The 23,092-nt window shown below is 40.4% G+C and overlaps 1 protein-coding gene across 2 annotated transcripts in view; it reads left to right on the top strand.

The window, feature by feature from the left end:
• Positions 1-23,092, top strand: part of Heatr5a (HEAT repeat containing 5A) — an 86,665-nt gene that overhangs the window by 41,702 nt on the left and 21,871 nt on the right. The window contains exons 16-25 of one of the 2 annotated variants that reach the window (XM_029540827.1): positions 1,940-2,045; positions 2,820-3,007; positions 4,622-4,778; positions 6,133-6,322; positions 7,438-7,607; positions 10,342-10,368; positions 12,456-12,591; positions 16,238-16,417; positions 21,220-21,456; positions 22,662-22,843. In XM_029540827.1, coding sequence (XP_029396687.1) covers positions 1,940-2,045; positions 2,820-3,007; positions 4,622-4,778; positions 6,133-6,322; positions 7,438-7,607; positions 10,342-10,368; positions 12,456-12,591; positions 16,238-16,417; positions 21,220-21,456; positions 22,662-22,843 — 1,573 coding nt within the window. The remainder of the gene's footprint in view (positions 1-1,939; positions 2,046-2,819; positions 3,008-4,621; positions 4,779-6,132; positions 6,323-7,437; positions 7,608-10,341; positions 10,369-12,455; positions 12,592-16,237; positions 16,418-21,219; positions 21,457-22,661; positions 22,844-23,092) is intronic. The other variant, XM_021202178.2, reaches the window with a different exon arrangement.

The raw sequence follows: 23,092 nt of genomic DNA, 5'->3' as shown, positions 1-23,092 counted from the left end.
CGCCTTTAATCCCAGCATTCGGGAGGCAGAGGCAGGCAGATTTCTGAGTTCGAGGCCAGCCTGGTCTACAAAGTGAGTTCCAGGACAGCCAGGGCTACACAGAGAAACCCTGTCTCGAAAAAAAAAAAAAAAAACATTTTATTATTACTGTGATTGGCATTATGTTTGAACAGTTACGAAGAAACCTGCTAAGGGGTTATTCAAGTTTAAAATACAGGTTTTTTTTCCATGTATTTATGTATTTAGAATTGAAATTATTGGGACTGAAAAAACATGGCCCAGAGTTAATCTTATTGATTATGAAATATAATCTTATTGATTCCTTAGTTCTCATTCCCCTGTCAGAGGACCAGAGTTTGAATCCCAGCACCCACACTGGCTGCTCACAAATACCCGTAACTCCAGCTAAAGGGGTCTAAAGTCAGCCCTGGATTCCTTGCATGCACACACACAAGTGGGCAAAACATATGCAAACACATGTAAATAAAATACAATTTCTCTGTGGGAAGTCTGAGGACAGAGTGCAGCAAACAGTTCTCTCCTCCCACCGTGCGAATGGGGGGTTCAGCTTGGTTCATCAGACTTGGTGGCAAGTACCCTCACCCACTGTCCTCTTCCTCCCTCTCCTCTTCCTCCTCCTCTTCCTCCTCCTCCTCATCATCATCATTTCATTTAGTTAATTAGTTATGGGTGAGGTGAGAGAGGATTAGTTACTCCCCTTCTATCATGTGGTTCCAGAGATCAAAGTAAAAGCATCTTTTTTTTTTTTAGATTTATTTATGTGTGAGTATACTCTTACTGTCTTCAGACACACCAGAAGAGGGCATCTGACCTCATTACAGATGGTTGAGAGTCACCATGTGGTTGCTACTTGATAAGAGGCCAAATTCTGTAATGTTAAAGGTCATGCACTCCAATTTTTTTTATATAATTGTCAACATTGAATAAATGAATTTGGATATTCTCAAATAATAGCATTCCATTTTGACAGCTTTCTGTCAGTCTAATAAATACCTGTGGTAGTCAGTTTATAATAAAGAAAAATTATTTTTGTTTATGAATTTAGAGGTTTCAATTAGTGGTTGAACCAGTGGACATGTGTCATGTTGGGACTGCCTAGCAGGGCAGAAGTACCTGCCTCGCAGTCAGGAAGCAAGGGAGGTGGAGACCAGGGTCCTCAGTCCTCTTGGAAGATTCACCTAATGACCCAAACGCCTCCCAGTAGGTCCCGCTTCGCCTGGACTCTGAGCTAGGGGTCAGAAGCCCTTAGCACACAGTCTAGGGGACCCAGCCGTAGCATCAGCCCTGGGATATATCCCACAGTCACAGCTACCACGGGCGATTGAGAGAGCATGAAGTATGAGGGTTTCAAATGTTAAGGACGACCTAATTTTTTATTTATTTTTTTATTTTATTTTTTTTTGTTTGTTTGTTTTGTTTGGGTTTTTTTTTTTTTCTCTGTATAGCCCTGGCTGTCCTGGAACTACTCTGTAGACCAGGCTGGCCTTGAACTCAGAAATCTGCCTGCCTCTGCCTCCTGAGTGCTGGGATTAAAGGCGTGCACCATCACACCTTTTTAAAGAGCATTTTTCCCTATGTTCCAGGAAAATTAGACTGGAAGTTAGAAGGAGTGCAGGAAAAAAATCTTATACAAATTACAGGTACTGAATTAGCTGAATTTTCCCAAGGGAAAAAGGTCTCTAAGATAGACATTTGTAATTTTTTTCACAAAATAATGCTTTCCTCTTTGCTGATTAATATAAATACTTTCCTATTGGTTATGATGTATCTTTCCTTAAAATGTTTTGAAGTGTTGGGTAACAGTTTGTCACTTTAGTAGTTACCACAAAATACAGTAGTAGCAGGAGCTCAGCTGTTCCCTCCTGGATTTGACCTTACAGTCTTTGCTGCGTTTAACTCTTGTTGCTTCTGATTTCAGGGTTCTGATACTAGAGCAGCTTTTGAACAGCATAAAGCACACCAAAGGAGCTCGCCAACAAACTGTTCAGTTGCATGTTGTTGCTGCCATTTCCAGCTTACTGAAGGTAATTGTCTTAGTTAGGGTTTTATTGCTGTGAACAGACACTATGACCAGGGCAACTCTTATGAGGACAACATTTAATTGGAGCTGGCTTACAGGTTCAGAGGTTCAGTCCATTATCATCAGGGCAGCATCCCAGCAGGCATGAGGCTGGAGGAGCTGAAAGTCTTCATCTCTTGTTCCAAAGGTAGCTAGAAAGTTGGCTTCCAGGCAGCTAGGACCAGGGTCTTAAAACCCACACCCACAGTGACACACCTACTCCAACAAAGCCACACCTCCTGAGTGCCACTCCCTAGGCCAAGCATACCCAAACCATCACAGTAATTTTACTGAAATTCACATAAACACTTGCTATTTTGCAATACTTTATAATAACTAGGTTGTGTGCTGATGCCTTTAGAGAAGTTTATTATTCATTTTTCTTAGTTTTTGATGAAAATGTCTCAGGATTGAGAATTTCCCTTGACTTTTTTCTCCATACAAAACTTGTTAGCAACTGACCTTGGTTTAGTGCCATGTCTTACCTGACTAAACCTGATAGCCTAGGCCAGGCATTGGTGGGCTGTGGTCTATGGACCAAATCCAACTACTGCAGTATGTTCATTAGTCATTGATTTTTATGGACACAGCAGTTAGTGATTTCTGTGTTCTTGGTTTGTTGGTTTGTTTGTTTTATTTGTACGTGGTGAACATACTTGATTGACAAGAATATGCATTCCAAACTAGATCAGAAAATTTGCTGTAATTGCACATTTTAATTGTTTTTCATCTACTTTAGCATGTGGCTGGCTCTAAACAAAGTTTGGGTCCAGAAGTAAGAAGGCTTGTCCTAACACTAGTGTTGGGAGCACTAGAAAGTCCCAACCCCCTTTTGAGATGTGCAGCTTCGGAAGCATGGGCTAGATTAGCCCAAGTGGTTGATGATGGAGCCTTTACTGCTGGATTAGCTCAAGTTAGCTTTGAAAAGTAAGTGATGTCTTAATGTTCATGGGCTATTATCAAAATGGGATATAGTTTGCTGTTGAATGCAACTAGTAAGAATGTTGTTCTGAAATTAACTTAAAAAGAAACTTTGGATGTTTTAGATGAAGGAAACCCTCTTGGTCTGAAGAATGATCACTGTTATATGGATATTGTAATTGGCCATCAATAAATAGATTCTAGGACAGTGGGACAGTTCTGTTGTGTGGAGTACAGATGATAAGTGGTGGAAGCAGTCTGTAGGGAGAGCCATAGACTGCAGACCACAAGAGATGGCCGCTCTTGACCTCGGTGACTTTCGAAAGGTCACTCAGTCCTTCTAGCCAGTTGTCTTGAACTATTCTGAAGAGGTGGTTGGTAAAACAGTCTTACTTATTTAAGAATGTTTAAGAATAACACTAAAACAATTACAAATAAGATCCATGATTATGCCTGATGTGATGGTAGCGCTACTCATAAAAATCAAGAAACAAGCAGAATTGCCACCAGTTTCCTTTCAGACCAGCACGGGCTACATAGCAAGACTCTGACTCCATAACGTTGATGGTTATGAGTTTAATGTCAACAGACCGACTGGTTAGTAGCTGTGCTGGTGATGTGGACGCTTTGGCCCTGGCTCGGATCTCCCCTCTGCTGCATTAAGTAGTCATTCTGTGGCATTTCACCTGCCTCTTGCAGTCATCTGTAAAGTGCAGCAGGGCTTACACAGCCACAGGTGGCTGTGGGGAAGGACGAGCTGAAGGGCCTAAATACGCTTGCGTTCCCAGTAAATAATAACTTCCCTCATAGTTTTAGTATAACTGTTCTTAAACTGACGTGATGGAATTAAAATGTCCCCATGTACATTTTTTAAAATGTGACCTAATAATAAAATAGTACTAATACCAACCTTATAAAATATATGTATCTGTGTTTATGTCATATATAATGTATATGTGTACAAATGTTGTATGTAATGAGTGTATGTATATATATCATGTACAGTGTGCATCTCTGAAGTGGTCATGATGAAAAAATGGTGGGGTGTGGTGGTGCACACCTTTAGTCCATCATTCAGAAGGCAGATGCAGGTGTATCTCCCTGAGTTCTAAGCCAGCCTAGTCTACACAGTGAGACCTTGTCTTCAAATTAAAAAAGAAAAAAGAAAAATGAAAGATACCTTTCCACTTACTTCAGAATGTTTCATTCCTTTATAACAAATCTTTCGTTTAATTTTATAAATATTCTTATGAAAAGTTTGTCTATGTAACAAGTTACATTCATTGAAATATTTTTAGTTTCATTTGTTTATTGTGAATGTTTGTGCATGTGTGAGTGGTGCACATGTACGTTTGTAGGTACTCGTGTGTGTGAATGCATGTGTGTTCTTGGATGTCCATGTATGTGTGGTGGTGTGCATGTATGTTATGCGGGTGTGTGCCTCTCCCACAGCATGCATATGGAACTCAGAGGACAATGTATAGGAATAGACTCTGTCCTGCAGTTGGAGTCCTGGGCTGCCGTTGGGTCACCGGCCCTTACCTGCTGAGCCCTACATGCATGACTTATCTTTGCTTTGTCTTCTTGTGCTTGTTTTTATTTTTATTTCTATATGTGCAGATTGAAATCAGCGAGAGATGTGGTTACCAGAACAGGCCACTCACTGGCTCTGGGATCCCTGCATAGGTACTTAGGGGGCATAGGGCCTCAGCACTTGAGTTCTTGCATTGGAGTCCTTTATACCCTGTCTCAGGACAGCACTTCTCCCGATGTGCAGGTGAGTACCTTACGTGACACCCTCCTCAAATCCATGACTTGTCCATGACTCACATTCTGGTTTTACTGACAACTAATATTCTGTGTTAAATGTCAACGCTGCTAACTTGGATAGACTTTAAGAATTCAAATCTCTCTTCCACTCATACTTATGAGTACCCAAAGTCAACGACAGTTCTCCAGCCTGGCCTTGTGCCTCTTACACAGGGACTCACTGAGTTCTCCAGCCTGGCCTTGAACTTGCTTTTATCTCGGCTGCCCTTTGACTGCCTGGGCCCTGAGTAACTGGGACTACAAGCTCACGTCACCACCGCCCTGGCATGCTGTTTCACTTCACTTTGTCTTATTTTGAAGTCAGGTCTCACCAAGAAGCCCAGGCTGGAATCATGATCCTCCTGCACCAGCGTGCCCCCTCTTAACCAGATTCCCAGTCCACACAAGACCCTTCTCTGTTACTGTCCCCAAGACAGATCTCTCCTACAGAAGCCTGTCTGCTCTGCTTCCAGTATCCTCTTATCTTAAAGCTTTTCCTTTTGTTCTTCCTCCTCGTACCTAATATTATTACATTTTGGTTTTTATAGCCGCGTATTAATGACATATCATGGCTTTAGATAATGTGTGTTGAGCGTTTTATCCCCTTTACCATCTCATGTCCCCTCACTGATTTCCTTCCTGATCATGGCCATGGCTGCCTCCTCTTGTCCTTTTCCAGTTCTTCTTCCTCCTCTTCCTCTCCTACTTCCCCTCTTCTTCCTTCTTCTTTTTTATATTTTATATAAATGGAATTAGATAGTATGCTCTCTGATGTCTAGCTTTCTTCATTTTTATTATTGATATGAACAGTAAGGCATTTATAACAAACTAGATTTATCCAAGCTGTTAGCTACAGTATTGTCCTGGAATTCTTAATGCTAAGCAATCTCTAGATATATCATTCTAAATTTGATGGTTGTCTGAATTGGGTTTATATTTCATATTAAAGGTAAGGATTTTCTTGACTAGAAAGATGGCTCAGTGGCTAAGAGCAGTTGCTCATGCAGAGTACCTGGGTTCAGTTCCGACCACTCACAACCATCTGTCAGTCTAATCTTAGGGGTCCCAGCACCCTCGCCTGGCCTCTGGTCACCAGGTGTGCATGTGGCACACATATGTGTACACACACAAAACACTCACACAGATGGTTGTCTTCTTAAAGACTTGTTTAACCTTGCAGAGCTCACTAACTCTCTTTTCAGATTGGTAGCAGCATATCCATTCCCTAATTTCCATTGCTTTTTAAGTTGCTGAAAACAAAGACCAGTCTAGTGACTTGTGTTTTGTGATGTGGCTAAGACATTTTATTTCCAACTTTGCAGACCTGGGCACTCCACTCTCTGTCACTGACCATTGATTCTGCGGGTGCACTCTATCACGTGCATGTGGAGTCTACCCTGTCACTCATCGTCATGTTGTTGCTAAATGTGCCTCCAACTCATGCACAAGTTCACCAGAGTCTTGGTCGCTGCTTGAACGCCCTCATTACCACGTTAGGCCCAGAGCTACAAGGTATGCAGAGGCCGCTTTGTGATGTGTTACAAGAAGAATACACATATAGAAATAACTTAAGGCTTAGTCTCTGTGTTTAGCATATAGGAAGTGTTCAATATGTTTTGTTAGATGAAGGTTTCTATTCAGTCAGCCTGGTATCTTCTACCTTGAAAGACAGAAGTGCCATATTTAGAGAGATAGGATATATCCTAAAAAAAAAATACTTGCCTACATAATTACAGTGACAAACATAAAGTACTATATAGATAAGTACGATATAGGTATGTAGCATAAAGAACTGCTCTGCCAGAAATAAATAAATCCAAAGTTTTAAATATTCAGACCGCTTCAGATTACATGGTATATGATTATAATACATAAAAATGACTCTCTCAAATAATATAGCAGACTTAAGTTGATTGGCAATTTATTTATTTATTTATTTATTTATTTTTTTTGGTTTATCGAGACAGGGTTTCTCTGAATAGACCTGGCTGTCCTGGAGCTCACATTGTAGACCAGTCTGGCCTTGAACTCAGAAATCTGCCTGCCTCTGCCTCCGAGTGCTGGGATTAAAGGCGTGCACCACCACGCCCAGCTGATTGGCAATTTCTAATTATACTTTTTTACCAAATTTTATATTTCATGTGTTTTTGGTAAAACCTGTAAATTGTCTTGGATTCTTCTATTAAGAACAAGCTACTGGGCTGATGAGATGGCTCAGTAAGACAAGGCACTTCTTACCAAGCCCAAGAACCTGAGTTTCAGTCCTAGGCTCCATATGGTGGACTGAAAGGACCAGTTCCTGCCAGGCTGTCCTATGACCCTCACACACCCAAATACAAGATAGTCTACCAGTATGTCACTTTATTATTCTTCGTGTGTGTGTGTGTGTGTGTGTGTGTGTGTGTGTGTGTGTGTGTGTACGTACATGCATGTGCAAAAGCCTCCCTCATGCTAAACATACACTTTGCCACTGACTGGTGCCCCAGCCCATGTATCTGCTTTTGTGGTAGAAATTTGACTTGACAAATCTATGAAGAAATTTTAATGACTTTAAATCTTTATATATGTTTAAAGAGGAGTTAAGCTTTATAGACTAATTATTAAAAGGTGTTGGCTTTTTCTTTCAGGTAACAATACTTCTGTGTCCGCCTTAAGGACTTCCTGTCTGCTGGGCTGTGCAGTGATGCAGGATCACCCAGGCTGCCTGGTCCAAGCTCAGGCCATCTCTTGCCTTCAGCAGCTTCACATGTTTGCCCCACGCCATGTCAACTTGTCTAGTCTGGTCAGCTGCCTCTGTGTGAGTAGCAGAGTGTAAGGAGTTCCTACTTTCTGAAACTTGTATTCCAACTTAATTGGTTTTAGACTATGTAAATTATGCTATATGTTTGATTGTTTTCTTTCAGTCTGTTTTAGAAAGGAGAGGACCACTTTCGTGTATCTACCTCTAAGCCTCTCAAACATGGGTCGTTTTTCTCCTATTAGTGTTGAGCATAAATCCTGGAGTATTTACTCATTAATGGAGGCCCTTGCTGAGTGCTTATACTACTGTACTCACTGTACAAGTTACACGTGCTGGAGGGCCTGCAGATGTTTTTTGTGGTCCTGGTTTTCTTCTGTTGTAATTGTATCAGAAGTTCTGACACAGGTGGATAAGTGAGAGTTGGGGAGATGGCTTAGCGGGTAAGAGTGTTTGCACTGTGAGCATGGGGGCCTGAGTATGACCTGCAGCACCCATGGAAAGCAGAGCTGTAACTAGGGAGTAGGTGCTCCATTCACAGCCCAGCAATGACATTGAAATATCTAACTCTAGGCTCAATGACAGATGGTTTCCCAAAGGGCTAAGGCTGAGAGTAATATAGTAGGATCCTGGAAGCAGTCTGAACTCCATGTTCTCTTGGACTGGCATGCCCAACGCACGCACACACATGTATACAGAGGGAGAGATGTCTTGGCTACATACACATCATGTCTGGGTCTTTATAATGTATCTAACAAATACAGAGAACTAAAGCCAGTCACCCAGGAGTTCTGATCAAGTGGGTCATAGACATTCTTTGCTTTTATGATTTTTCTAGGGCATGATCGATGTCTGTCCAGACTTGCCTTAACAGTTGAGCTCCAGGATCATGACGAATATGATCCAGCACAAAGTCAGAGACTTCCCTAAATGTTATCTGCGAGTCCTTCTTGTTGGAGGAGGGTTGTTTTTTGTTGTTTCGTTTTAACTTGGTTATGTTCTCCAGCATAAATGTGAGTGATGTATAACAGTGTCACCCTGTTGGACACACATAAAGGCAGTCCTTTCATTTTAAAGCCTGAAGCAAACTATGTAGTATTTCAGAGCTTAAAAGAAACATCTAAAGCTCTCACATCATCCCGTCTTTTGTAGAATGATGTTTGCATCATTAAAGAAAGTCTTTAAAAGACAGTCTGAGGACCACAGCATTGAGCAGTTTACCAAATGTAGCTTGGTGTAATCTCCTCCCTCCTGGATTCCTTGCCCAGTTGCCGTCTTTATTATTTTGTTATTGCCCTTGTGAGTTCTGTGACATGATCGTAGCCATTCTTTTGTCACTTCCTAGCTGTGTAGTGTCCCATAACCTCCCCCAGGCACAGCTACTTATCTGTTAAACATGAGCAATGCACAGATACCAGATGTGGTAACACATGAACCACTCACTGAAGTAGCATTGACACATCGTGAGTAATGCATAATATTAGTTATTGCTGCTGAATGTCATTTAAAACTTTAAACAGATGATATAGCTAACTGATGTGAGTCAACCACATGTTGGGGAAATGGCAGGGAAAAGATTTTTATCTTCACCACTCAAGGACAATTTCTCCCAAGAATATTAGTTTTTACATTTGAAGAATTTTTACAAAACTCAATTACTAAAAAAAAAAAAAATCCCATTCTATTACAAGTTGATCTGACTTTAAGACTTCTTTAAGAACATCAGAGCACTGCTCTTATTTAAATGGGAAGTAAAGGTCTCCTTACCTGATTCATGGATTCACTTAATGTTATTTACTAAGAAACAAAGAGTAAGACGCTAGTGGACCTGATAATCCATGTTGAATAAGATTTCATCGGGTTTATTACCTTTTTTTTTTCCTGCCAAAAATGACTACATTTGTAAAACAGTCTGTTAAATTTAAAATAGAAATTGTATTTTAAGTGGTTTTTATTAACATTACTAGAGTATTTTAATAATTTGGTTAGCATTTTTTTCTAAATTTATTGATTGAGGTTACTATATTTTACAGTATTTTCAAAAGTAAAGAAATTATATGTTGGGGCTGGAGAGATGGCTCAGCAGTTAAGAGCACTGACTGCTCTTCTGTAGGTCCTGAGTTCAAATCCAAGCAACCACATGGTGGCTCACAACCATCCATAATGATGCCCTCTTCTGGTGTGTCTGAAGACAGCTACAGTGTACTTGTATACATAAAATAAATAAATAAAACTTTCTTAAAAAAATTTTTTTAAAAAGAGAAAAGAAAGAAAGGAAGAAATTGTATGTCATCACTGGGCAGTCCTACACTAGAGTCCCCTCAAACTTCCTGCTTTCCACTCCTGTCTGAACTTGGACTTAGTGACACCATCGATTCCGAGTACACGCAGCTTTAAAATAAAAAGATCTATAATTAACTGTGCTGGGGTGAACTATACACATTCATGTATTTACAGGCCAGCCCGCCCCTCCCAGTATGTCTACTGGGCCTGCTTTGAATCTGAGGCATAGTAAGAGCAGAAAGCCTCCTTAGTCAAGTGGACACTCAGGCTTTGCCTGGTTCATGTCCTTATATCATGACATTTGTAACTACTTTCAAGGTCTTAGCTCAACTCTTACTTTATCAAGCTAGAAAGTAGAATGTAACCAACCACCTTGTAAGATTGAAGCTAAGCCAATCTGAAGGATAACTCTCAGCCTTATGTCAGAACACTTAGCCAACTGTGTCATAGTCGTCCTAGTATTTATCTTTTGATTTTTGTCATGACTGGTCTGTCGTTTGTTTCTGTGCAGGAGATCTTGTTGGATAATTCTGTGTTGGTAGGTCCCAGACCCTTGACTCTAACTGTGTTGAGGTTTGCAGTGCTGTTTTGTGTATTATTTTTGGTTGCAGATGTTTTCCTCTGTTTCTCTGTTTGAGCTAACCATTAATGCACAGCCCAGTATGCACAGCATGTTCCGTGGGGTTTGTTTCATGCCGGTGTCGACCAATCCTTCCTCACCTTTCAGCCGGTGTGCTCAGTCTTTGCACTGCCTTTTGCATTGTTTTGCTTTAATGTATTCATTTGAGAAAGAAATCATAATTACAGTTTGATTTGCTGTCTGTGTTTTCCGCCTGCTTTGTTTGTTGTAACCCAGCCTATGTTCCTTTTCCCCATTGACATGCTAAAGAATGACTTGGAGATGCTTTGCGTGACAGTCCCTGACCTTTTACCAAACACATGAAGAGTACTAAGCATGCTGTTTTTAAAAGGATTGCATAACTGCCCTGAATGAATGCTGCATCTTCCTTGTATTACGTGCTTGTAAAATTCCAATCAAAACAACTAATAGATTCATTCATTTTTCTTTAAATCTTTCATGTAAAATGCTGTTTTTAGTTGACATTAACTACAACAGTAATCTTGGGCACTAGTAAACTTACCCTTTATATTTTAACTTCTGTGTGATCGTGTATACTAGTTTCTAATAGTAAACGTCCTTAAACCTGACTATGGTGGCATTACCCTGAGGATTCTGCGATCTTTCTTCCTCCACTTTGGAGTTTGAAGTGGACATGTAATAAAACATACTTACAAAGCTAATTCCACCCCTGTGTTTCACTAATGACATCCTACCTAATATCTTTGTCTTATAAATTGAGAACCTGGCCTTGTTTTTGCATGTGTTTCTTACACAGTGGACAGTACCTGCCACCACCCGTTTCAGTCCTGTTTTTTCCATATACACCAAATCATCAGAACTCTATCATAGCCGTGCTGTGTTTCTCAAGTTTAACTTGAAAATCACTATGACAGTACGTCGTGTGCTGGGGTGAAGCTCTGTAGAGAATACATATGAGGCTTTGGGTTCAATCCTCCCACTCCCCCAAAGAGCATATAAATTTTTATAGGCCATACTAGATTGGTCTTTACTAGCCTAATGAAAGGAAAAATAAATTTTATGTTACTTACCATTAAGTAAGAATTTGTAACTAGGATCAGAGCATAGTAGTACATGTAATCGTGTACTCAGAAGGCTGAGACAGGAGGATTGTGAGTTTAAGGACAGCTTGGACTACATAGCAAAATTCTCACTCAGAAATAAATTAAGAAATTTGTATCCAGAAAATTCTGGCTTGTAATTGATCATTTGAAGAACATTGCCAAGCTTATCATTTGCTGTAGATAAAGCTGCTGCCACATCCATTGTGATTTACAAGTATTACATATGTATGTAAAAGTTGTTGCTCTTTAGTGTTGCTAAAGATTTTTTTTTTTTTTTTGAGGAGCTGGAGAGATGGCTGGGTGTCACTGGCTGCTCTTCCAGAGGACCTGGGTTCAATTCCCAGCATCCACATGACAGCTCACAACTGTCTGTAACTCCACTTCCAGCGAACTTCACAGTAGTTCAGTGGAAGCTAAGACCCAGAGAGGTTAAATAACTTGCCCAGGGTCACACAGCTAGTGAGTGACAGATGGAGGACTCATAGACTGTCTGACTCTAGAACTCCAGCTAGACGCATGTATAGTTTTGCCTGCATTGCTGCAGGTGTATTCATTTCATAGAGAATCTTAAGCACAGTTGTGTGAGAACAGATGTGAGTGTTTTAGCTCAGAGCTATTACCCAAATTCTCTGTCTTCTAGCTTTGTCGAAGCTTTTGCTTGAATATGTATACAAATAGCACATAATTTAGTATGTGTGTTATTCCTTAAGCTGTTTCTAGTTGCAACTGTAAGTGCATTCTAAAGCAGTTGAAGAAGTTTCACTGTGTTTGAGGACTTGTGTCCAGCCTATTAATGCACTAACGAGAATCAGGAGACAGTCCAGTGAATCTAGACTGAATGACATCAAGAATCTTATATGTAGTAGACCTACTTAGTGCCATCAAGAATCTTAGATTCATTCCCCAAATCTCATCTTTCAGGTGAATCTTTGTAGCCCCTACCTGTTGCTGAGAAGAGCAGTTCTGGCTTGTTTGCGGCAGCTGGTACAGAGAGAAGCAGCTGAAGTTTCAGAGCATGCTGTCATGCTGGCCAGGGATGGCAGGGACCCCGCCGCAGGTGATTCTTCTCATCAGTGTTACAGATTTCCATGTAAACCTGAATTTTTAAATGATGTGTCACGGTTAATCCTAGGGTGTTTGACATCTTCTGTAAAAGTGACCCTAGCAGTTACCACTCTGCCTGGTAATAGCAGAGATTCTCAAGGTGAGGCCAGCCAGTGATGTGCACCTCGTGTGAGAACTTGTCAGAAATACCTATTAGTTCTCACCCCATATCTGAACTAGAAGTTTGGGACTCAAAGCCTAGCAAGATGTGTTCCCATGAGTTGTCTTTTCAACCCCTTTACTGATAGGAAGTTCAAGCATCCTGCCTTACATCAAGGTTTGTTCATGACAGCGATATGTCTAGACAAAGACAGGTGCGTGCCATGAAGTCTGATGTCCCAGGTCCGATCCTCAGAAGCAGTGCAGGGAAGCAGAGCCCACCTCCCACACGCTGTCCTCTGGCTGCCAGACATGGGCAGTGTCCAAACACCACCAAACCGACAAACATTTAAAGAATTTTTAAAAGAAATTAGATTTAATCCTAAAATAATTTTTCATACATGCTTGCCTCCCATCAAAATAACGTTTTAATAAAATGGACATAAATCCTGCTACATGTTAAAGGATTTTTTTCTGTCTTTTCTCCATTGTAGAGCAGAGTTCAACATTAGTAAAATTTGTAGGTTTTTTTTTTTAATTATACTTACAGATGTGTATCTGTTTAAGTGTATGCACATGTGAGTGTAGGTGTCTGAGGAGTTCACAAGAGAGCATCGGGGTCCTTGGGGGCGGGGCTATAAGTGTTGGGGACAAGCTCAGGCCCCCTGAACCAGCAGCAATCGCTCTTCAGGACAGAGCCATCTCTACAGCCCCAGTAAAATGTAAGTATGTATCCATTTTTATCTTATTTTACTTTTCACGGTGTTAAGGAATGAACCCAGAGCCTGGCATGCTATACCAGCGCTCTGTCACTGAGGCACATCTCTGACCCTTATCCTTTCATTTGAAAACTAATGAAAGTAACTCAAACCTCATATACTTTTAACTACAGATAATATGTATGTGTATGTAATTTCTAAAATACCATCTTTTAGCATGTCACAGCTTTGGCAAAGCTTCCCAGATTAAAACTTTCAGATCCATGATGTGTTTTACTGTAAAAATCTTTTGCTGTTGAAGTCATTTTATTAGTACACTAAAACTTCTTCTCTGCTGGGTGAAGGTGGATCTGGAAGGAAGGAAGGGGAAGAGTGGGAAAATGAATAAGATCAAAGTCATTGTCTGCATGTGTGTTGGCTATTTTTGTGTCAGCTTGACACAAGCTAACGTCATCTGAGAGGAGAGAACCTCAACTAAGAAGTTGTCTCCATAAGCTCAGGCTGTAGACAAACCTGTAGAACATTTTCTTAGTGGTTGATGGGAAAGGGCATTGGCCGTCGTGGGTGGGGTTCCCCTGGGCTAGTGGTCCTGGGTGCTATGAGAAATCAGACTGAACAAGCCATGGTGAACAAGCCAGTGAGCAGCACCCCCAGGGCCTCTGTATCAGCTCCTGCCTCCAGGATTCTACCGTTTGAGTTCCTGTCCTGACTTCCTTTAATGATGAACTGTGATGTGGAAGTGTAAACCAAACAAACCTTTCCTCTGCGAGTTGCTTCATCACAACCATAGTAACCCTAACTAGGACAGCATTATGAAATTCTAAAAAAATAATAATAAAAAGATTACATTTTGAAAAAACTGCTGGCTTAGGTTACTCAACATGACTGTGTTGATACAATAATTTTATAATGTCATATCTGTTCCCAAAAGGAACATTTTAGTTTTTAATTCACAACCAAATTTATTTGTATCTATTTGCTTTAGATTTCAGTGGTGTAAACATGTTCTTAGAAATGTTGAGTCATGCCAGGCAGTGGTGGCAAACACCTTTAATCCCAGCACTAGGGAGGCAAAGGCAGGCAGATCTATATAGTACATTAAACTCATGCAGAACATAACCTGTTAAATGAATAAATAAAATATTGTGCACTTATGATTTTAATAGATATTGTCAAATTATTTTCTAGAAGGGATTAACAGTCATTCATTCATGAGAGAATTCTTCCTGTGTTACTGACAGTGATGGCATACCTTTTTTTTTTTTCTTAATTTTTGCACTTAATCTGATCTAAAAGACCAAGAGGCAGTATCACTTTTAAAAATTTTTGACACTCCAGTAATAACATTTTACTGTTTTCTCAATTCTCTTTTTAAAAAAAAGTTGTAGTTACTATATTTTATTTTGCATACATGCATATTTGAGAGATCATCAGATCCCTTGGAATAGGAACTCATGGCTTTTGTGGGCCTCTAGTGGGTATGGGAACTGACTCTGAGTCCTCAGCAAGAGCAGCGAGCCCCTTACTTACTCAACCTTTGAGCCGTCCTCACTCCAACACCTTCAGCGCTCTTTAAATAGTATGAACATTTTTAAAAATGCTTCTTAGTCAAGGAAAAAAAAGACTGACTACAGTGAAAAGCTCAGTGCTGCACTCCTTTTAAGATGTGCAGCACTAGGTGCTGAGGGATGGTCAGCAGTTTAGCACTGGTTATTTCAGAGGACTCAGGTTCAGTTCCCAGCACTCCTTTGCTTTATTACTGAAATATTGAAGTACTCTGAATATTGTATAGTGAGTGACATGTGTTAGCCCAGAGGTTAAATCCTATTCACCAACCACTATTTCTGTTTAATTGGTTTTCTGTTTAATTTGTTGAAAAAATTTAAGGGACCAGCAAGGCGACTCAGTAGGCAGAGTAACATGCTGCTGGCTGGCTGGCCTGAGTTCAATTCCTAGGACATATAAGTTGTCACTTGACCTTCACACATGTGCTTTGGGAAGTGTGTGTGCATGCATGTACACACACACACACACACACACACACTAATTAATTAATTAATTAATTAGATGTGATTTTTAAACCCTATTTAGATCCTTTAGCTGGGTTTAGTGATACAGGCCCTGTAATTGACCTATTTGGGAGACTGAGGCAGGAAGATCACAAGTTTAAAGGATAGTCCTGGATTCACTCTCGAGTAGTATCCAACACCAACGAATCAGAGCCTTTACACTAGAGTAAGGAGGATTGTCATGTTTACTTATTTAAATTTAACTTTAGACCAAGGAAAAGAATTCTAATAAGTGAGAGAGAGAGAGAGAGAGACAAACTCACACTGCTGTATTGAACACTACTTGGATAATGTTTACCTAACTTAAGGTGACATTAACAACTTTTGAAATTTTCATTGCATTTCTTTCTTGTGCGTGGGTTTGCACACACACAGAGGTCAAAGGAGTCTTCTGGTCCTCACATGTCTATCGTGTGGATTTCAGGGATCCAATTTAGCAGCAAGATCTCTCCACTGACACATCTGGATAGCCTGGTGTCATTAACTCTTAAGAGAGTTAGTAATGTTCCTTTTCTTTTTTTAAGGATCCTATGTAGGATCATAAATAATCCAAGAGATCAGCTATGAATTAATATCATAGTAGATTAAGCACAGTATCTCAGCTAATCTTTAAAGCACATTGATATGTAGTGTTTGAAAACCTCTGAACAAGGGTGCTTCCCATACGGCAGCTGTTTTCTGTTACTTAGAGCCTCCATTTTCTTCTCCTCAGATGCTAACCTCAGAGAAGTGGGCCTTGAAGGGGCGCTGTTAGCCTTACTGGATAGAGAGACAGACGAAAGCTTGTGCCAGGATATCAGAGAGACGTTGCACCATATGCTGACATCCATGGCGGTGGGGAAGCTCTCCCTTTGGCTGAAGCTTTGTAAAGATGTGCTTGCTGCATCCGCTGGTAAGTACTGGGGATGGCCAGCTACAGCAGCGAAATCAAAAGAGAGGAGCCTAGTGTGGAATAGCTCACTGGCACTCACTCTCTTACCTGTTATTAATTACTGTGGGGCCGTTGTTTTCTTCAGGTGAAGAGTCTACTCCTGTACCTTACCAGAAGTCTCATGAATCTGCACAGCATAAGTGTAGTGATTGTCTTTTTGACAAAAGACTTATTCTTAATTTTGTGTGTGTGCATGACTGTGTAAGATTTATGCACATGAGAACAGTGCTCTCAAAGTCGAGAAGAGGGCATTGGATCTCCTATATTGGGATTACAGGTGGTAGTGAGCTACCGTATGAGTGCTAGCAACCAAACTTGGATCTTCTTCAAGAATAATATGTTCTCATAACTGCAAAGCCTTCTTGCCAGTCTCTGGTTTTGTTTGTTTGTTTGTTTGTTTTGAGACAAAGTCTCACTATGTAGGCTGGTCTCACAGCAAACTGCTGCCTGGTTTTTATCTCCCAAGTGCTGAATTAGGATGTGTACCACCATACTTGGAACTAGCCTTGTAAAGCAGGCTGGCCTCAAACTCAGAGATCCACCTGCCCCTGCCCCTGCCCCTGCCCCTGCCCCTGCCCCTGCTCCTGCTCCTGCCCCATAGTTGACATTTTTAAGCATCTGGTCTCTCCACAGTTGATAATGTTAATTTCAAATGATGTTAAATGTTGTCTTAATCAGGGTTTCTACAGTAACGGAACTTAGATAATGAATCTCTATATATGTATATCCAAAAAGAGGATTTACTAGAATGACTTACAGTTTGTGGTCTAGCTAATCCAACAGTGGCTGATTATGAATGGGTAGCTCAAGGCTGGATGTCTCAGCTGGTCTTCATTATATGACAGAATCCAAAAGAAGTAGGATCTGTGAATTGTATCGTGGGTATTCCAAGCATTTGGGCTAATATCCACTTATCAGTGAGTGTTTTCCATTCAGGATGATATTTTTGAGTTCCATCCATTTGCTTAAGAATTTCATGAGTTCATTATTTTTAATAGCTGAGTAGTATTCTCTTATATAAGTGTACCACATTTTCTGTATCCATTCCTCTGTTGAGGGACATCTGGGTTGTTTCCAGCTTCTGGCTATTATAAATAAGGCTGCTTTGAACATAGTGGAGCATGTATCCTTGTTATATGTTGGAGCATCTTTTAGGTATATGCCCAGGAGTGGTATAACTGGGTCCTCAGGTAGTACTATATCAGGTAGGAACTGCCAGACTGATTTCCAAAGTTGTAGCAGCTATATAGGCGTGTTCCTTTTTCTCCACATCCTCTCCAGCATCTGCTGTCACCTGAAATTTTTATCTTAGCCATTCTGACTTGTGTGAGGTAGAATCTCAGGGTTGTTTTGATTTGCATTTCCCTGGTAACTAAAGATGTTGAACATTTCTTTAGGTGCTTCTCAGCCATTTGGTATTCCTCAGTTGAGAATTCTTTGTTTAACTCTGTACCCCTTTTTTAAATAGGGTTATTTGATTCTCTGGAGTCTAGCTTCTTGAGTTCTTTGTATACATTGGATATTAGCCCTCTATCAGATTTGTAAAGATCTTTTCCCAATCTGTTGGTTGCTGTTTTGTCCTATTGACAGTGTCCTTTGCCTTACAGAAGCTTTGCAATTTTTTTTTTTTTTTTAGATTTATTTATTTATTTTATGTAAGTACACTGTAGCTGTCTTCAGACACTCCAGAAGAGGGAGTCAGATCTTGTTACGGATGGTTATGAGCCACCATGTGGTTGCTGGGATTTGAACTCCAGACCTTCGGAAGAACAGTCGGGTGCTCTTACCCACTGAGCCATCGCACCAGCCCCATTTGTCAGTTCTTAATCTCAGAGCATAAGCTATTGGTGTTCTATTCAGGAAAATTTCCCCTATGCCCATGTGTTTGAGGTTCTTCCCCACTTTCTCTTCTATTAGTTTCAGTGTATCTGGTTTTATGTGGAGGTCCTTGATCCACTTTGACTTGAGCTTTGTACAAGGAGATAAGAACGGGTCGATTTGCATTCTTCTACATGCTGACCTCCAGTTGAACCAGCACCATTTGTTGAAAATAGTGTCTTTTTTCCACTGGATGGATTTAGCACTTGGAAGAATGAGGCAACAAGATCAGAAATTCAATATCATCCTTTAGCTACATAGCATGTACAAGGCCAGCCTTGGATATATGAGAGGCGCTGACTCAAAAAAAAAAAAAAGTTTAAAAATTAAAGAATTGAATAGTATTGGAAAGCATGTTATTTTCTCTTGAAGACACATATTCAAGGCTTACCGTCTCTGTTCAGATTTAACATCTGCATATTTTCACAGTGTTTCAGTACCTTCCAATTTAGGGTGCAGAGGTCTCTGGTGGGTGAAGTGTTTTAAAGGAAAAAGTACTTTGAAATCCCTCTAGGTTTTGTTCCTCTTTGTCTGCTTTGACTTCTTAGTGACTGGTCCTGATACCATCTGCTCTCTACAACTTAAGATTTATAAGGATGTCTACTTTAAAAGAAAAAGAAAACATACTTTTTCTGGCTGGGGATCTGATAGAGCACTTGCCTAACAGATGAGAAGCCCTAAATTCAATCCTCAGAAAAAGCAGAAAGGCCACCTATAATCCTGTAGAGTAGGAGGATTAAAAAGAGATCAAGACCAGCCTCAACTACATACAAGATTCACTGCCAACCTGGGCAACATGTAACTATCTCAAAATTTTTTCAATGTGTTCATAATTGGACTGATTTTTTTTCTTCTGTCTCTTTTTTTTTCTGTTCCTTCTGCCTCTGTGTCCTAAGGGCCGGGATTGTGGTGTGCACCTCAGTCCTCCTTTTTGACTTTAGAGTCACGCTCCCTGAGGTTCATGACTCAGTTGTATTTTCATTTTGTTTGCCTCTGACACCTCCTTGACCAGAACTCATAGAGAGGGGTCCTGGATCCATACCTGGCACTGGATTTTCATTCAGTAGCCCATGGATTCTGGAAGCAGTATCATTCAATACATAAGCAAAGTACCTTCATTCTGACTCCTTTACACACACACACACACACACACACACACAATTCAACATATCAAAAAAGATCATTCATCCTGACAGTATTTACTATACCTCCTTCAACTCTCTTTATCCCAGTATTTTCCACCTCTACTTGTGCATGACATATGTCCCACCTTCCCCGCACCCTCTCATGGGCCCTTTCTGGGTTTCTAGCTTCTACAGACACTCCAAATTAAACTTTCAGACCTAGAAATATGAAGCTAGGACCCATAGGAGAGACAGCATGAGCCGTTTGTCTTTCTGGGCTTCTCAAGTCAGTACGTTTCCAGTCCCCTCTGTCCTGCTGCTGATTTCATCATGCCGGGTTTCTCTCAGCTGAGTGTGTATGTACCGCACTGTGTGTATGTACCACGTTTTCTCACCCATTCATTCATCAGCTAATGAGCAGCTGGACTGACAGAGCAGCAGGAGTTCTTTGGATGTCTGTGACTAGAAGTAGCATAGCTGGGCCATCTGCTGGTCTTCTAGCTTCTTAAGAAACCTGCATGCTAATTTGTACCAGTTTGCACTTTAGCCAATAGTGGAAAAGGGTACCTCTCCCCACATACATGTAACAGTGGAAGTTAAATACATGTGATTCACAGGTGCAAATAATAGAGAGCACATTGCTAGCACAGTAGGACTGAAAGGCCAGCTTCTAGGTCTATGGCTTCAGCAGACTGCACTTGGTTCGCCCATGTTCACTGCAATGTTCTTTCCCTTTCTGACACGAGTCACAGGGGACACCATGAGTCCTTTCCTCGTGGTTGCTTTAGACCTTGCCTTCTACTTTAACTTCTGATACTACAGGTCTGATTTATTCTGCTGTTGTTGTTCGTTGTTTTTCATTAATACTCTGTAGTTTGATTTCATCCTTTCTTATTGGAAAAATGTCTTTCTGTAGACTTTTTTTAAGGGGGGGGGGAAGGATAGTGTCATACTCCAGACATAGTTGTATGCACCTTTAATACTCAGGAGGCAGAGGCAGGCAGATCTCTTAGCTTGAGGCCAGCCTAGTCTACAAAGCAAGTTCCAGGACAGCCAGGGCTACACAGAGAAACCCTGTCTCAAAACAAAACAAAACAAAAACCTGTTGACTTGCTTTATGGCATGAGTTTCATTTAGTTTGTAAGGTTAGCAGCTAACACGTTAACAGATTCAGGCATGATGATTTATGCCTTTAACCCCTGCACGCTGCAGGCAGAGGCTGTTAGGTCTCTAAGCGTTCACAACTAACCCTGTCTCAAACGAAAAAATTAATAATGAGTCAGTTCCTTAATTGGTGGCTAGAATCATAACTTTGAGACTATAATAATAGCAGTGAATGTCCTAACAAAAATATTTTTTTAAAGTGTCTGTATCTGTGTGTTTACATGGGTATGTGTACTGCTATTTCAATAGGTTTGAGACAGAACCTTCTTAAATCCATTCATAGCCTCATTATTGTGATTGTGAATTTAATTAGATGTAGTCATCTTCATGCAAGGGATTGATAATTATCACAATATGTTGTAATATTGTCATCATTCCTGTTGTGTGTGATGCATGATGATGAGGTACACGTATGTGGAAGTCAGCATGGCACTGACATTGTTACCCGTGCTTATGAGTCCTAACTATTTTAGGTTATCATAAAGGTGTATGATTGATTAATAGTAATTCTAGACTGCATTTGGATTTGTGTGTTATATTCTTTAATAATGGTATCTTCCTGCTAATTATGGTTTCTTATATTTTCCCTCGATAAAGACTTTACAGCTGTAACTTGCGTGGATACAATGCAGGAGGAAGAAGGCGACAGAGGTGACGATGCCTCGGTTTTGACCAGAGGTGATGACAAGCCACACCCTTTCAGTAATCCTCGATGGGCCACCAGAGTCTTCGCTGCTGACTGTGTCTGCAGAATAATTAACCAGTGTGAAAATGCAAACAGCGCTCATTTTGACATTGCTTTAGCACAAGAAATGAAGAAACGTGATTCAAGAAGTAAGTGGCAAGAGCAGATGATTAAAAGTAGAGAGTTGTCCCTCTGGTTTTCACTTCAGCAGGAGGCACAGCAGTCACAGGCCTTACTCTAGATGGACAGGCTCCTGCACTACACTCAGTATGCCATTATTTGTGTTATGTTAGCATAAATAAAAAGTATGAGCTTAATCCCTGGAATCTATGGGAGAAGGGTGGTTGCATGCACCTGTGGTACACACATACATTAGTAAACATAATTTTTTAAATCAAAACATTGGTATTGCCAGTCTGAATGTATGTTGTGTTTAATAGTTTTTCAAGCAAGCATTTCCTTTTGAACTGTGCTTAAGATGAGTATTGTTTTAGATGCTAACAACACAAAATCAGTGTGCATTCACTAGTGCTCCCTGACTCCCATACACCAAACCAAGACCATAGTTGCCCTTTACTAAGATGTGATGGTTTTTAGCCGGGCAGTGGTGGCACACGCCTGTAATCCCAGCACTTGGGAGGCAGAGGCAGGTGGATTTCTGAATTCCAGGACAGCCTGGTCTACAGAGTGAGTTCTAGGACAGCCAGGACTGCACAGAAAAACCCTATCTCGAAAAACCAAAAAAAAAAAAAAAAGATGTGATGGTTTTTCCTGTGGACTCTACCTCTGAATTTGTCTCATGTTTTCTAGATAATGCTGATTTCTGGAAACACTACTGGGCTACTTTTGAATGATTTTTTGTTTGTTTGTTTGTTTCTTCTCAGAATATTTATGGCAAGAGTATGTTTCAGGAACAAAAGGAATTGCCATTTTTTTTCCTGTAGCTAGAGGCTTTTTTTATATTTCTATGTTTGGCATTAACTTGACATAAGAGAATAAATTACTGCCAAGTTCATCACATGCCAGGCCCTGCTAAGTACAATTAATGTGTTTTATCAGACAGTCTGGACAAAGTGTTTAGTGAGGAAACTGCTCTTAGTGAGGAAACACTCTTTCTTAATGTTAATTCTGCTTTGGACTTTTGAATAGCTGTATGTAATTTTTTGATTTTGGAATTGATTTGTGTATATTTGAGTGTACGTTAAATTTAGCCTGAAAATCTATCTAATACAGAATGAAACGAAACAGTCTGGAGAACCTAAGCCATAAAATAAGGAGAGAACATTATCACATCGTGCAAATTTTAGTTTCAGCCTGTTCTCTTTCATGCTAAAACATGTTTTTCAACTTCCAGGTGACTTTTTGGTGCTCCATCTTGCTGACTTGATCCGCATGGCTTTCATGGCTGCCACAGACCACAGTGACCAGCTCCGTCTCTCTGGCCTTGACACACTCTTAGTAGTTATCCGACGGTTTGCAGAGATTGCAGAGCCAGAGTTTCCAGGTCATGTGATTCTGGAACAGTATCAAGCCAATGTAAGCATTTCCTGTTAGAACTTTCCTGGTGTTAATAAACAACACTGATAAAATCTATGAAACTGTGTCATGTAACATTTTAGTGCATAAAGACTCTCTTCAAACATAAGCCCTTACCATCAGTGCACAGAAAATACGTGTAGAACAGATCCAATAGCTAGCATTTTATAAAGCTCCAAGTAAAACTAAAATAGTATACTAAAAACAGGGGCTTATATTCTTAAGGGTTGATTTTTTTTTTTCTTTTTT

The sequence above is a fragment of the Mus pahari genome, chromosome 7 (genome assembly GCF_900095145.1).
Source record: "Mus pahari chromosome 7, PAHARI_EIJ_v1.1, whole genome shotgun sequence".
In the NCBI taxonomy this organism is placed as follows: Eukaryota; Metazoa; Chordata; class Mammalia; order Rodentia; family Muridae; genus Mus; species Mus pahari.
The sequence above is the reverse complement of the archived record's forward strand: the minus strand, read 5'-3'. Positions and strand labels throughout refer to the sequence as shown.